At 39.9% G+C, this 17,396-nt stretch overlaps 1 protein-coding gene across 1 annotated transcript; it reads right to left on the reverse strand.

Annotated features, from left to right (window-relative positions):
• Positions 1 to 343: 343 nt before the first annotated feature.
• fus (FUS RNA binding protein) lies at positions 344 to 12,197 on the reverse strand. Its single transcript, XM_036560774.1, has 15 exons — positions 12,039 to 12,197; positions 11,492 to 11,519; positions 11,209 to 11,369; positions 9,335 to 9,503; positions 8,781 to 9,016; positions 7,848 to 8,010; positions 6,286 to 6,320; positions 4,294 to 4,326; positions 4,092 to 4,201; positions 3,876 to 4,005; positions 3,059 to 3,160; positions 2,857 to 2,965; positions 2,639 to 2,736; positions 998 to 1,139; positions 344 to 808 (listed from the first exon to the last, which is right to left on the reverse strand). Exons 1-15 carry the CDS (start codon positions 12,049 to 12,051, stop codon positions 769 to 771), a joined length of 1,569 nt encoding a protein of 522 aa, XP_036416667.1. The 5' UTR covers positions 12,052 to 12,197; the 3' UTR covers positions 344 to 768.
• Positions 12,198 to 17,396: the final 5,199 nt, after the last annotated feature.

The following is a 17,396-nucleotide window of genomic DNA, read 5'->3' on the forward strand; positions in this document are numbered from 1 at the left end:
ATATAAACAAACATTATTAAGGCTCCTTAACATACAACAGTAAAAACACCGATATACAGTAAGTAATCTCAGATAACAATAGATATTTAAAGAGGAACGGCACTGACACACGGGGAAAACATAAACACAATAAAATGCTTTAAATATCCAAAAGTGAATAAAACTGCTATGTAGAAAAACAATACAATGTATTTAAAAAGAACATGAGCTGCTAATTTGGCTTATCGAATGTGTGCATGCAACTCTGTTTTTAATTGCTCTGTGTAACTGTCAAGTTGCAAGGAAATTAAGTTGCATGCAACTAGTTTCATTTTGTAAAGCCAGCCTTAGACAGACAACGGTACACATTTTTTCTGGATGTTTATTTCAACAGCACAATTCCATACAAAATACAAAATCGAAAACAAAGAGAAAAAAAAAATCAGACAAAAACACATTTCACAAAAAATGGTGCAAATAAACCATTATAAAGGAAAAACTGTTTACCAGTGAGCAGCACAAGGTGAAGAAACAGAGTTCAACAACTAAACCTTCCACAAATGAGCAATACACAGCTGTTTCCTGGAAAGATTACGCCTAGTCCTATTTTAGTTTTATTCTTCATTTTTTAAGTGCAGGGCTAAACTTAATCTATATCTGGAAATGATGCTCTTAAATGTAACACTAGAAAGAGTATATAAAAACTTTATCAATGGTGGTGGAGCCTATGCTGGTCCCGGACAGAACGGAGTGTAGATAGGGCAGAGGTTACAGATGCCTTTTTGGAAATCAGTAGGGCCTCTCTCTGCGGTCCTGCCTGTGTTCACCCCTAAAAAAAATAAATAAATAATAATAATAAAAATTAATAAATAAATAACACAACATGACGTTCATATGTTTAAATGTCTCAGTAAACAAGCAGACAAATATAACCTCTGTTGACTGACATGCCAAAACAGTGGAGCTGTCTACTGAGAAATTTCTGACTTGTGTATGACTTGTAAGACTTGACTCTCACCGTGAGTCCATCTTCCCAGGACCGTATCCTCCCCGGTCTCCGCCTCTACCTCCTCTGAAGCCCCCTCGGTCACCACCTCGTCCACGGAACCCACCACGATCAAAACCACCCCTGCCCCGCTCACGGTCTCCACCATAACCTCCTGAGAGATAAGGAGACAGTTATAAGAAGTTACTAAAGCTGAATACGTACTAGTCTTCAATAATAATTCTTTAAAGCACATAAAGGCATACGCAAGTTTCAACAACACTGGTCAAATTATGTTTTGCCGTTTTTTTTTTCTTCTTTACAGCGAACAACTTAAAGATGCAATTTTTCTGCAACTTCTAGTGCACAATTTCTACTTTTTGCCTTTTTTCAACATACTGGGGAGAGCAGAATGTAATCTGTGACCTTAGGCATCAGAACGTAACTGCTGCACTGAAATCAGCTGTCAAAAAAGAAGCTGATTTCAGCTTCATCAAGAGTTGAAAGGCATGAAAAGGGATGAGGAGGTTGCTCTGTTTCTGCTTGACAAGTAGATAACACTGACTTACTTTTGCTGTTTCACAGAAGTCATCTTGGACTAAGATATTATTGCTTCTTTGTGCAAAGCGGCCATATATTTTTTGTTATTTCAAGTTATGAGTTTCAGTTTTTTCACTGTTCTGAGGTCAATGATTCGAGGCATCTCTAGTTATGGTTACTACTGGGTACCGTGTAGCTCCCTGTCCACAGGAGAGAAATTCAAGGTTCGGCCCACTCGTGAATTTGTCATGCCCTTCCAAAACAGCAGCCTGTCTGCCGTCTGGCGCAGGCACACTAAAAAAGACTGGCCCACTAGGAATGTTCCCAGATATCCTGACAGCCAGTTTGTACCTGTACTCAGAGTCCTCACAATAGCCACGTTTACATGCAGCCTGATAATCCGTTAATAATCCGACTAATAGCTCAATCGGAATAAAACACGTCCATGTAAACACCTCAATCGGAATAGACTAGTCCGATTGAGGCCATTCGGAATACAATTTCTATCCGATTGAACGAGGTGGGTAAACTTCTAAATAATCCGTTAAATAGAAGAATAATAGCCATGTAAACGCCTGAATCCGATTACATTCCAATCGGAACGTGTAAGTATGTTCTGCGCATGTGCGTCGCGTCATGGCGAAAGTTTATACCGTTCAGCATGGCGGAGCAGAAACGGGTCTGCAGGGGAGACGAAGTTTATGCTCTGAGCTTTAAAAGACGGACGACCAGCTTATGAGTCTCAGAACACGACGTCTTCCTCTCGCCGCTTCCTTTATAAGCACATGTGAAGCACGTCTGACATCATTTTAAAGCAATTAAAACACAAGCGCGCCAACTGGAAACTCATATCACGCGGACTGGACCTCACGTGATGTTCGTTGTCATGGTAACGATTACTCTAAACGCTACTCCACGCATGCGCGTCATTTTGCATCGGATTACTTGTAGTGAGCATGTAAACGAAGATTTTCCATCAAATCGTTGAATAGAGTGTGCATATAAACACCTCAGTCTGAATCTGTAATCGGATTGTATTCAATCGGATTGGCAAAAATCTTTGCATGTAAACATAGCCAATGACTTATGAAAACGTAGTGTGTGGAGGGAAATATTGGGCACTCAGTATTTTACCTCCCATCGGCGGCATTCCTCCTCCAGCACCCTCGGGTTTGGCCGCTTTACACTGGTTACACTCGTTACGCCATGAGAAGTTCAGATTTCCACATGACCTTCACAAAATAGATCAGATAAATATGCACAAAAGTCTGATTATATGTTGTATTATTAAGTATGTTTGTAGATGACCAAGATATACATTAAATATGTAAGTGCATTAAACATGCACTCACGGGTTTGAACATTTCCAGTCTCCAGCTCTTTGCTGGCCTCCGCCGCTGCCATTATTACCAGGGAAACCACCACCCCTACCACCACCAAATCCACCTCTTCCCATTGGCCCTAAAACAGACAGAGGAGAGCAATGCTTATTATTATTAGGACTGTTTTTATCCCAAATACATAAAACTATAGGACAACACACACACAGCCCACCTCCTCGCCCACGGCCACCTCTCATGCCTCCACCTCCACGGCCAAAGTCAGCCCGGCGTGTAGCAAAGGACACCTTAATGGGGTTTCCATTAAAATCTTTACCTGTGAACATCCAGAGAAGACATCCAAGACATATGAGGAATCCAGTGGGTTACCTAGTACAGCTTCTGACCATTCGTAGGACAGTGTCTGTAATCTACGTGTTGCCATTCAGGAAACAAAGGCAACCCAATATGTTTTAGGCAAACAACAAATTGAAACACACTGAGGTCCAGAGCCAAAACAGCTAATTGTGTCGGCATATAATTATTTACCAACAGTACTGTAAGTACACGACAATTCAAAAACTTGGAATTGATGTCCTTGGTGTTCTTAAAAAATTAAACTATTCAATATAACATTTCAAATAGCTTAGGGTACTTAAATCTACACTGAATACTTTATTTCTCCACGTAAATAAAATAATATTTTAATAGCTATTACTATGTACATAAAATACCTGGTGCACTATAGTTTTAAAAATATGTTTAAGGAATTTTAAAATTGCATATACATATAATTTCAAAATAAATATTCTCAAAAAAATAGTACATCAGTACTGTCTTATTATTGTTACCTACAACTATTACTTATTTCTGAGATATTTATCTTAACATTTAACTCTTATTACTATAAATGATTCAGTAATTACTATGAAACTAAATGTAAATAGTGATGTTATGAGAGTCAAGTATGAAAATCTGGACTCACAGAGAGAACTTAATGGTGTAAATGGTTGAATTATTTCATAGACATGAGGCATCAAATACAGACCCACCGTCAAACCAGTCAATGGCAGCTTTAGCAGAAGGAGGATCATCAAAGGAAACAGTAGCCTCTCCTTTCAGCTTGCCCGTCTCTCTGTCAGTGTACAGATTTATCATGGGCAATCCTGTCTTCTTATTCATCTGTACGAGAAGAAAAATCAGACAGAGTGAAAATAAGCAGTCATGGAGCAGTTCATGGCTTCTGTTTCTCGTTTCTCACTACATACCTTGATAATGCCAATCTGTTTAAAGAAATCTGCGACAGAGTCCACGGTATAGTTGTCTCCCAGGCCTTGCACAAAGATGGTGTTGTTATCAGAATTATCCTGCTCCTGCACTGTAAAACACAAACATCAAGACTCAACCATAACGCCTTCAGTAAGTGCCTAATATCTGTGAGTAGAAGCTAAGACTGAGGGTTTCACTTACTGTTGGGCCCACCGGGTCCGTGGTCCCGTGGTCCTTTGGAGTGAAGCAGAAAGCATGACTACTAATGCCCATGTAACCACCCCAAAGACATGTACACAACACATGCAGACACAAAAGTAATTTTAACAAGCAAAAACTGTGAGTATTCACTGCTCGACCGACTGAAAGTGAGGAATCCTTCTGGATTCACATGTGCAAAACTACTGACTTCTTTGGTGTTACATTGAACCCTAAACCAAATAACCAACTGAAAATAATCAGTCTTTGTTTTTTTTCCACACAAGAACCACTCAAACCATTTTTGCTACCACACTTAAGCTCTTCCAGGAAGATGACATTAGAAAAAAACCCTTCCATTGAGTACCTTCATTTTTGAAAGGCCATTTCTTCTTCTTACCAATAAAAAAATGATTGAATATCAAAATGTGTTGGCGAGAAACCGTCCACGAGTACAGGATTTTCCCATTACCGCTGTCTCCCAATCATCTCTCCCAATGTACATTATAACACCAGTGATTCTACCATGCTATGGCATGCACTCTTTTCTTTTCAAGGTGTTCAGCTCTCTTTCAGGTGTTCAGCAATAGCAGTGTTAATTTGAACATTTCCTTCCATTAAATGAACCCATGTCATTTTGCCTCTATGGCACACCGTCCTCATCTCCAGAGGAAACTTGAGAGGGTGCTACCATTGTTATAACCATTTTTGACCACCATTGTTACAACCACTTTTGACCACCATCAACCAAACCATTATTTCTGATCCCAGCATTTTGATGTTAAAAAGATCCACCAGGAAGCTTCACCGTCCTCAATGTTACCATGAGAGCAGCCCCAGGAGGCCTTACCGAATTCACTTCAGTATATTCTGGGCCCAAGTTTCTCAGTGTCATCTGACTCAAATTCTTTGGAAACCATCAAAGATGCCTACATGCAACCATGTGACATAACACGATCAAAGTCCAGAACTCAGAATCCATTCTTATTGTGTGTCATTTCAGATGTTCATCTTGCGTTGAAGACAGACTGAGGTGTATGAGGTGCATGACACATCATAGTTGAGGTACCATTCAAGAAGAGTGCGTTTCAGACTTGTTTTGAAATACTCAGTCCAGTTTGTACGTGTTTTTCTCCTTCCAGAAATTCTATGTTCAAACCATACTTGCATTTGGTTTTAATTTGAAAATAGTTTGACACCTTGAAAAATCAGAATGGTGGAGCAGAATTTGTCTCAATGGTTTTTGGTGGTTTTGCTTGGTTTTTCTTAGGGGGGAAAAAAAACAAAAAAAACACCTTCCTATGTCCACCATTAGGTTTTCTGCCAAACCATATACAGAAAAACAAAAAACACCCAAAAAAATTATTTTAACCATACCATTTTAAAAATAGGAATCACTTGTTGGTAGGAGGATTTTTATGATCTTATGGTTTCGTTACCATGCTCCCCAAGTAGCTCTGTGTTTGTGAGCTTGCACATTGTCCACAAGTGGTCTTTAACTTCATATATCTTATACATGCACCAAATACATAAATTAGCAAAACCTTTTACTCCGATTGTTGTACACCAGACAAAGAAAGGCCAAAGCAAGCAAACATCAAAAATGATTTCTGGCCATTTAAGGTGACACTGAGACATAAACACTGAATTAATTACCGGTTAAAAAGTCATAATTTAGTGTCAAGGGTGGCACGCAGTTAAAGTGTTAACTAGGGTGTTGTTCAGTGCACTCAAACAACTTCACACGGTCATTTTTCAGAGATGGTGACGGACCAACAACACACGAACCTAAACCAACCGCTGTTATACCAAAACCAGTAGAATGCTCATATAACCGAACCACACATCATCTTCTAGCATTTCCTTCCATAGTTACCATGACAAATCCAACACAAATTACCATTCCCATTCTTCTGAGAGATTACCAGATCCCACTCCCTCTTAAACTCAAGCACGCTCGAAACCCCCTGAAGTTCCTAAGAGTTTGTCACTTACCACCAAACTTATTGAATCCTCCACGATCGCCCATTCTGATGGAGAGGGAAAGAGAAGCGAGACGAATTGAAGGTTGATGAGGCTGGTGCCCCATTTCACTCTTGACGTTGGGAAGGGCTCCCCTCTTATCGCTTTCTATTATGCCTCCACCCCGCCCCTTTTACTCACTGTCACCTTTCCTTTAACTCAAGCTTTGCCCACAGGGTGACCCATGATGTCGTTTTGGACTCTTACTGGACAGCATGCAGTAAAAGGTTCTTCATCATGACCACCGAGGCTTATCGATCTCGTGGACAGCCTCTAAGCACGCTGGCCACAATTTAAACTATATCTCTGCATATCATTTCAGACCTCTGATTGGTCTACAAGCCTTTTCCTCTAAAGACCAAACTCTTTTCCTCACCAGTAGACCCAATTTTACATTATATGTTTGATCACATTCAAGGTAAATTTGGGATTGGCAGGGTTAACAACCATTTACGTCACTGGGATTTTCCCCCCGTTTTTCCATATACCTTCCGTTTAGCGGTGATGCTTTGGCTTTACCATTCAACAAAAACATTACTACCACCACTGAGGACTTTTTTCCCAATTTTTCATGGTTTTCTCCCTCTAAATCAGCCCTTACTTTCCCCACAGATATGCTAAAAACTACTAATCCTGTTGGTCTCCCATTCTTCAAAAAGGAAAAATAGGAGAACCCTGAAGAACCAAGAGCCTAGAAGGAGATTTAGAGATTTCGTTAAAACATTAAATCACACAGTGATCCTGACGGAGAGGATGGAGGTCAAAGTGTAAAGGGTCATGGAGTGTGGAGAGTTTACTTTAACAGTCCTAAGTCTGAACAAGCAGTTTTGTATGCTTGAGGATTGTCATACATCTCAATTTTAAGTCACTTAACCAGAGTTTTTTTTTCAGCTGCATCATTTAAACTGTTACATACTTGAACAAATGAAATACACCTAGGTATTTCAAATATTTCCTTTGGGAACGTAGTCATCTTGGATACTACATATTAATAGTATTGTTTAAAGAGTACCTGTACACCTCATATGTCATCATGCAGTGTGAACTTGTGCCTGTTGGACATGTAATCTGATAGACAAGGTTGCTAATGTAACCCAACCTACATAGGCTTGTTTCCTAAGACAGTTCCAAAACCATTCATTTGATGTTTCTCCATTCATGTCTTCAATTGTGAAGGCCAAGACAATGTTTCCACATAGTTAAACAGGTTCTTCACTTATAAACCTCCAGTTTGGATAACCACTTCACTATTCACCAAAGTCTAGCGGTCCCAAAGAGTAACCTTCAGAATACCTCTGAATGTTTGCGTTATAGTTTAGACCAATCATGTTATAATGGTACCATATTTCCAGCTCTTTCCATTTTACAAAACCAATCATTGAACCTTTGTGCTTAAATAATACCACATCGTTCCATGTATTACTTTTAACCCACAATTACAGTTTTTCCTTTTTTCTTCAGTAATGGAAAACTAATGTTGACAAGTGACAAAAAAATGGCTTTTTAGGGAGTGAAGAACAAATAAAAGTGCTTACCCCATTCCCCCTCTGCCTCGGGGTCCTCCACGACCCCCTCTGTCAAATCCGCCCGATCCACGACCTCCGAAACCACCTCCTCCACGGCCACGTCCACCTCGGCCATCCTGCCCACCGTAACCCCCCCCACCTCCACTCATGGGTGGGGCATCCTGATTGTACCCTGATACAGAGCAAGAGGTGATAAAGGCTACAGCATGAAAGCTTAGAACACTGAGCAACTGGATGGATGGATAACAAAAAGCTTGTAAATGACACCCAGTGAATAGTAACTGCAGGGTACTAAGTAGCTGATTTGACATCAGCCAATTATTCCGTTACCTTACTTTATTATCAAAATCATCATCAACCTTTATTTAAAAAGTACAATGAAGGTGACCCTCATTTGCAAATGAGGCCAAGCATTAGAACAGAGGACAAAGGACTGAAAAGAGTAAAACAAGAGAGTGTTTGATTTTGGCTTCTGTTCTTTTTTAAAAAGTTGGTCTTAGACCGTTTACCTGTTGCATTTTATGTGTTATTGTTCATCAACCTCAAAACCTTTATTGTGTTAAAAGCCCTATTTAGATTAAGTTTATTTTTCCAAACTTCTGCATAAGAGTGCATGAAAATGACCTGAGTATGAGGGAGTTTCTAGTGGGTTGTATTTTCTACAAACCCGGTAATTTGTTTTGCGTGGTCATTATTTACACAAAACTATAAGTTGATACACCTGTAGCTGCCCTTATAATTGCCACTTTAATCAGCCTGTGGCATCTTACTTTTCCTGCTAGTGCTCCCCCAGTGTAAAGAGGATGGAGACCAAGTTCTACCACCCACAATCCAGGAAACGTTTAATATGGATATGTGACTCCTTCAAAAATCAGCCCAACACAACCTACTACATGGCAGGCCACATCCACAGAGACAGTAAAACAAAGCTTTCACACTCACCTCCTCCTTGTCCATACTGATTCTGTTGTCCATAGCTTTGGGGTGGAGGTGAACTGTAACTGGGAGGCTGGCTGTAAGGACCCCCTCCATGCGGAGAGGAATGTTGCTGCCCTCCACTACCTCCATATCCCCCACTCTGTCCTCCACTGCCTCCGTATCCTCCACCCTGGCCTCCGCTGCCACCATAACCACCACTCTGTCCCCCATAGCCTGATGACTGACTGCTGCTGCCGTAACTGTGAATAGAAAATTACAGAATAAAGTCCAGGGCTTATATAATCTATTATTAAGATAGCGTTATTCAATATCATAAGAACCCTTACCAGCTGTGAAAACAAAACATGGTTACGTTAATACTTTGTTTACACAGATGTAATGTTGAGGTTACAATTTATAACAAACAAACTGCAAGTTCACGAGGAAACAAAGATCTTAAAGCATGTTTTGACATTTGGGGAAGGAGAGAAAATAGTGTGAATTTGATTTATTTATTTATTTATTTATTTTGATGAACTACCATTGTAAACCCAACTCATTCACAAGCCCATACTGACCTAGAAGCAGGGGGTGGGGTTGACTGTTGCTGGCTGTAGCCCGAATAGGAGGACTGTTGATTGTAGCTTCCTCCCTGTGGGGGCTGGCTGCTGCTATTGTAGCCTCCAGAGCTGTAGGACTGACTCGACTGATTGTAGCCCTGGGACGGGGGCTGGGATCCATATCCACCTGGTCAATAGAGAGTGAATTAAAATAACAAAAAACTAAAACCTACATTTACAAGTTCACTCTTAAGCTCCAAAATGAACTCTTACCGACTTTTCTAAGCACTTATCTGTGAATACTGATTTGATTTTTAAATCAACACACATCTTTTCTAAATATCTAGCGCTTATTGTGAATATTTATTCATTCATTCACGCATTTCTAAGGAAGAGCCCCTGGCTTCATAGGTCTCAGGGGCTCTTTTTCATGAGGGGTGGATAAAATGAAATAAAACAAAATGTAACAATAATAATAACAACAACAACAACAACAACAAATAAATGATAAAATAATTAAATTAGATCACAGCATTTGATTACACCTTAAAATATGGTAAAATATACACAAATACAAAAGAGATACACATAAAATATGAATTTTTTAACATTTAGTGTTATCCGAAAACACTTCTGATATTTTCTGATTGAAAATATTCCAAGTGTATGGTGCATAAAAAGCAAGAGCTTTGTTCCCCAATTGTGAATTAACTCTTGGCACCACAAAGGATAATCTAGAACGTGAACAAAGGTCACATGAGCCTCCGCTCTGACCAACAATGAGCTCAAGTAAGTTGGCAACTTGCCCCAAGAAGTATTTTATAAATAAAAACAGTGTCTATACTGTCTGTTAGACAGTGAAGTCTGCTAAACATTAGAATAAAGATCACAATGGTGAGCAGAATATCCATCTCCTGTTATGAATGTAACTGCACAATGATAAAACGAGTCCAATAGGAACAAACATTCATATAAATAAAATCCCCATAATCAAAAATGAAGAAAAATATGATTAATTTCTGCACAAAAAACTAAGCTTGATTTCCTGATTAACTCTTGGACAGTTTGCCAAACAACAATTTGTTATCCACACTCAAGATGGTGCTTCAAGGGTTCTTCAGTAAAGAAAATGGTTCTATATGGAACCAGGAACACTTAAAGAACCCTCTGCATCATGAAAGGTTCTTCAGACTGATGGAAAATGTTCATTAATGTTTGAAACGGGTTCTATAAAAGAGTTCTTCTGTTGTTAGAAGCTTGACACTAACAATAGAAGAACCCTTTCTGGTGCAGTACAGAACCATTTTCAAAATAGTTCTATACAGAAACATCGACAGCACATTCTCCATCAGTCTGAAGAACCCTTTCATGATGCAAAGGACCCTTTAATCATGCAAAGCGTTCTTTAAAATGTTCATGGTACTATATAGAACCATATAGAAGGGTTCTATATAGCTCTGAAAAGGGTTCTTCTGTTGTTAGAAGCTTGACACTAACGACAGAAGGACCCCTTTTGGTGCAATATAGAACCATTTTCAAAATAGTTCTATATAGAACCATGGACAGCACATTTTTCATCAGTCTGAAGAACGCTTTCATGATGCAAATAACCCTTTAATCATGCAAAGCGTTCTTTAAATTCTTCATGGTTCTACATAAAACCATTTTCTTTAATAAAGGACCCTTTTTTTTACAGGACCATCTCTTTTAAGAGTGCAGACATCTTCAGAAATATTTATATTCTCAAACATATTCAATTACTGCCCCTGACAGGGTATTAATATGCATTATCTGTTCAGGACACAATAACAAAAACAGTCTGTTTAATGTCCCAAAATATCGTGATGGTATATTTTCATCCACATCGCCCACCCCAATCCAGTGTGACCTACCTGACTGGGACTGGCCATAGCTGGAGCCATATCCTCCTTGGCTGTATGGAGCAGGGCTGCTCTCTGAGCCTTGGCTGTAACCTCCATAGCCCTGCTGGCTGTAGCTCTGCCCAGCAGGCTGGCTGTAGCCTTGGCTGGACTGACTTCCATATCCACCATAACTGCACACAGCACATTCACAATGTTAGTTATAGACCTGCTTCAGCCACAGTGCTGCTGTTTTCCCATTGATTTATCAATAACACGACGTAGTAAATAGGTGATGTGTGTTTGATGCACTTACCCGCCATGGCTAGCAGTCTGGGAATAATCTGGAGGGAAGGGAAAATGCTCTGATCAACTGATCTACCAATCCTAATACAAATACTCGCCCAAAATCTCTTCGATACTAAAAAAATAAACCCGTTTTGAACGCCGTGTTATGAAAGTAGGTCAGTATCACACAGCCTGACAAAATGGCGGAGACCGACATCTTCTGGTGTGTCGTTTATTTTTAAAAAACTGAAACACTGAAAACATATTTATGACAAGACTCGCCTTCAGCTCGATTTTCTTTCACCAAATGAAGAAAAACACGCAAAAACAAGCCCTGTGGTCGACTGAATGTAGTATCTACGGCTAGCCGGCTTCCTATCCGCCAGCTTCTTGTTGGAATTTTCCCGTTCCACCTTAAATGCTCCAGCTATTGCGTTATCCCTAAAGCGCCACAACGGAGCCGCTGCATCATTTAAGGTGGAACGGGGAAATTCGAACAAGAAGCTGATGAATAAGAAGCCGAGTTCAGCTTCGGGAAACAAAATGCAGAAAATACAAAAAAAAACAGCTCTTACCACTCGACGCCATGATCACGTTTACACTTCTCTAAAGTGTAAAAAGCCCAAATGGACGTAATTAGCTGGATATCTGGGTAAAATGTTGTATATTTCAGCTCAACCGCTCTACTAACTGAACACCTTCTTCTCTCCAGCAGCCTGAGAGAAATGACAATAACCGACTCTGCCTGTGATGCTCACTGTCAGCCTGTGGGGGGCGCTGATCATCTGCTTTTTTTGTCTTTAGCCAAAACAACATTTGATTCTAATGAAAATTCTGATATCGAACAATCAATTTGTACTCTTGGAGACTTTTTAAATACAGGGGGTCCCAAAAAAATGACATCATTTGAGATGTGAATATCTGAGTAACTACATGTCCAGGCAAAAGAAATTCAATAGGCTTCATGTTGAACAATACAAGATTTATTTATCAAAATCTGAACAAGAAATTCAGAGGGATGTAGGTTTTATAACCGATTTCACAGCTTCACAAATGTAATATCTTCAGATACTGGTGGTCATCCAGATCCCTTCGCCCTGCACAGACAGCCTTCCTCTTTGAATTTTTTGTGCCATGTCCAAATCTGCATTGCAGTTGGTGCATTTTTATTGAATTTTCTCTAAAATGCACACTGCACACTCTTGTTTTGACTGTGTTCGAGCATATTCTAACACACAAAATGCCTTTTCATTTCTAGTGAATGCCATTCTTCAACCTGAAAAAAAAACATTAAAAATTAAACTTGGTTAGTTTTTATACATTTTGTTCAAATTTGAGGTCATTTGAGGGAGAATGGGCTGTTATTAGACTACGAAATGATGTATATTTTTTGGGACACCTTGTATATTAAAGCACCCATATCCTGCTTTTTGTTGTATTTTATGGTGTTCCTTGAGGTCCACAAGTTTGTGTGGGTTTATGAACCAAGAAACAGCCATAATTCATTCCTACGTGACCGTTTTCCAACCTCTCTTCATCCCTTAGATTAAACAAACTGTTTTTGTTAGTGTGCCTTTAAGACTGATACATGTAAATGAGCTCTGTTCTGATTGACTGAGCTGTTCAGGCTGGAACACTGTTTATAACCTCAGTTTGACTGGGTGAAGCTAAACTGCTGTGGGCTGAGTTCATTTTACAGGACCATTTCCAACCTTTACCTCTGAGAACTAAACAGGCTGTTTTTTTGTTACTGTGACTTTAAGACTGATATATGTAAATGAGCTCTGTTCTGATTGACTGCCTTATTCAAAAAGCTGCCCTGGCTGAAACACTACTTATAACTTCAATATGAGTGGGCGGAGCTAAAGTGCTATAGGCTAGGGTTATGGTTAGGGTAGGGTTAGAGGGATATACACCGATCAGGCATAACATTATGACCACCTCAGCTCCACTTACTACATAGGTGCACTTTGTAGTTCTACAGTTACAGACTGTAGTCCATCTGTTTCTCTGCATACTTTGTTAGCCCCCTTTTACCCTGTTCTTCAGTGGCCAGGACCCCCATGGAACCTCACAGAGCAGGTACTATTTGGGTGGTGGACCATTCTCAGCACTGCAGTAACACTGATGTGGTGGTGGTGTGTCAGTGTGTGTTGTGCTGGTGTGAGTGGATCAGACACAGCAGTGCTGCTGGAGTTTTTAAACACTGTGTCCACTCACTGTCCACTCTATTAGACACTCCTACCTTGTCAGTCTACCTTGTAGATGTAAAGTCAGAGACGATAGCTCATCAGTTTGTGTTGGTCATCCTCTAGTGCTTCATCAGTGGTCACAGGACGCTGCCCACAGGACGCTGTTGGCTGGATATTTTGGTTGGTGGACTATTCTCAGTCCAGCAGCGACACTGAGGCACTGCTGTGTCTGATCCAGCACTGCTGTGTCTGATCCACTCACACCAGCACAACACACACTAACACACCACCACCACGTCCGTGTTACTGCAGTGCTGAGAATGATCCACCACCCAAATAGTACCTGCTCTCTGAGGGTCCATGGGGGTCCTGACCACTGAAGAAGAGGGTAAAAGGGGGCTAACAAAGTATGCAGAGAAACAGATGGACTACAGTCTGTAATTGTAGAACTACAAAGTGCACCTATATAGTAAGTGGAGCTGATAAAATGGACAATGAGCGTAGAAACAAGGAGGTCTTCATAATGTTATGCCTGATTGGTGTATGTACATGCATTGGCTTTCGTGACATCATACAAACAAAGAACTGACTTATGGGACTGAGGCATGAAAGGTGCATTTTGTAACTATTGCAAGCTCTTTTAATTAAAAACAAGAATAGAATAGAATTAAAAAATGACTTTAAAAAGATTGAAGCTTGTGTTTGACAGAAGACTTGCTAATACACACTGAGTAAAATTCATTTAAGTGATTCGATGTTTTGCAGTTAAAATTTACACTTAGAAAAAGGTAAGACACTTGTTACCATATGTTAGTATATTACAAAATAACTTTATGTGCTCTAAAAAAAATTCCCCTTGCATTTTCCTCATTACATAACATGACAAATACCATATTACATGCTAGTTTGAGGTCTGAATGCTCCTTTAAGGGAAAACAAAATGTATGTTTTTTTTTTAATTATAAAAATGCAAGTAATTACATAAATGTTGGTAATGATAACTGACTCAATCAAACAAATACCTGTTTCCTGGTACAAAATTAAACAAAAAATAGAACTACACTAAGGCCCAATCCCATTTCTTCTTTTTACCCTTACCCCTTTCGAGTGTCACCCTAACCCCTTTGAACTGAGTTGCAACGGGTACTGGTTGAAATCTTGCCCTACGAGATGGCACCCTCAAAATTAACAGCTACTAGCGCTGCTCTGTAGGTGACCCGGCCTGTCTTCAGTGACAGCAGAGAAGGGAAAAGTTCAGCTCCTCACTGCTGGGCTTTAGTTACATTTAGGGTATTATATGCCTTCAAAGAGGGGGGCAATTATTTATTATCACTCACCCCCAATTCTTCAGTGATATAAAGCTGAAGTCAGATATTCTCCAGCTTCTTGTTCTAATTTTCCCATTCCACCTTAAATCATGCAGCAGTTACATTCTGGCGCTTCAGGCGTCAGAACTGCTGGACTATTTAAGGTGGAACGGGAAAGTTAGCTAGCTAGCTACCGAGAAATTAACATGCTATTAGCGATTTTTGATGCTTGTTATGAAGAAAACGACCATAATACACTGAAACGACACTAAACTAAGATAATACAATGGTTATCATATTTTTTGTAACGGAGAAAATTCTCTCATTTGTGGGTTTCTTTGGTCTCTTGTTCAGCCATCTTGCCGTTTTTTCTTTTTTTCTGATAACACTTCGTTTGGAGTGTCTCTCTGAAAAAACTCCGTTTGGAGGGTCATTTAGCCCAAACACTTCGCCCTCCCCCCTCTATCTCAACTAAAATCGGGACACCCTACCCCTAGTCGTGAACGCGCAAAACAGAGGGCTAAGGGCTAAGGGGTAGGGGTGAGGGGTGAAATGGGATTGGGCCTAAAACTAATCATTTGATTTAGTGTGCTTGGCAATAAATAAACCATCGCTCACATAACACACTAACTAATCTGAACATCTGTTAAATAACAACATTAATCAACATAGTATTAAAACAGTCACTGATTTGCTTGAGTTTTAACACAAACCATGACTCATTTTGGATTCTTTGCATTATTAGCATCAACGTACAGTCACCTTCATAACAACATAAAAATGTTCACAACATTCACAATTCCACACAATTCAGACAGAGATGATGACACATTTACATACTGTAGTCCAGTATCTGTATGGTGAGGAGTGATACGTCCATAGGCGTAGTTTCCCCTGGGCACCAAGTCTAGGTTTGTTATGAATCTATTACACTCCACTAATTGGTCAGTTTTCATGGCAGTTGATTTAATGATAATGCAGAGGTGTTCAATATGGTTTTGACATCCATATTTACTGAAAGATCACAAATTCTCTTTTCCACTTTTGGTGGACATGTTTTATAAGTTTAAGGTCAACCTGAAATCGAAATGGGCCTTTTTTGTCACCATACACCAGTGGGCGGGGCAAAATAATATTAGCAATAACATCATGTTTCATGTCCCCCTCCCACCAACCCCACCTATCATGGAGAGAAAACACCCAGCTAGCTCAGAGACTTTCCCACATACCGCGTTTCACTCACAAATACATCACAGTGTGAAAAGAATATGCACTATGATTCCTGATTCATGTTAAATTTAAAGGTATCAGTGTTGCTATGAGGATATTAGCCTTGGTATTTCTTGGTATCAGATCAAGGTCATCAGTGGACTACGACTGTTTCCATGATAACGCTAAACCATTTCTATGTTTATGATAATTGCAAGTTCTGAAAAGACATAACATTACAGGCAGAATGCTACTACAGTGAAGCATGAGGCCTCATCATTTCTGAGAAATCATGCTGTATTTAAACTCTGTGAGTATTGCAGTAATATTCTTGTTTCATTGTTAAGTTTTTATAAACAAAAGGATTAAAATGAACCAATCAGTTATTTTCCTCTGTGGTATCTAGGTAGATACAGCCAAGTGAGCTTTCCCCTTGGTTATGGCTTCAGGAGCTGATCTGAAGGCCTTACATGTTGGATTAATTAGGAACTGACAGTGGAATCAATGACTAAGGCCCAATCCCTGTTTCTCATTTTTACCCCTACCCCTTGTTTTCAGGTGTCACCTTGCCTCTTGGAGTTCCAACGGGGTACTGGTTGAAATCTTCCCCTATGAAATGGGGCCCTCAAATAAAGAAGAACATCACTTCATTAACAGCTACCAGCGCTGCTCTGTAGGCGACCCTGCCAGTCTGCAGTGACAGCAGAGGAGGGTAAAGTTCAGCTCCTCACTGCTGGGCTTTAGTTACATTTCGGGAATCATATGCCTTCAAAGAGGGGGGTAATTATTTATTATCACCCACCCCTAATTCTTCAGTGATATGAAGCAGAAGTCAGATATTCGCCAGCTTCTCATTCGAATTTTCCTCCTCCACCTTAAATGGAGCGGCAGTTACATTCTGGCGCTACAGGCATCAGTACCACTGGACTATTTAAGGTGGAACGGGAAAGTTAGCTAGCTAGCCACCGAGATATTAGTACACAATTAGCGATTTTTTAGGCTTGTTATGAAGAAAAGGACCATAATACATTAAAACGATAGTAAACTAAGATAATACAGTGGTTATCTAATTTTTAATGGAGAAATATTCACATTTGTGTGTTTCTTTGGTCGTTTGTGCTCCATCTGGCCGTTTTTCGTTTTTTAACACCCCATAACCTCATAACACCCCGTTTGGAGTGTGCCTCTGAAAAACCTCCATTGGGAGCCCTAACACTTCTACACT

Source organism: Colossoma macropomum, unplaced genomic scaffold, assembly GCF_904425465.1.
Source record: "Colossoma macropomum unplaced genomic scaffold, Colossoma_macropomum, whole genome shotgun sequence".
NCBI classification, from domain to species: Eukaryota; Metazoa; Chordata; class Actinopteri; order Characiformes; family Serrasalmidae; genus Colossoma; species Colossoma macropomum.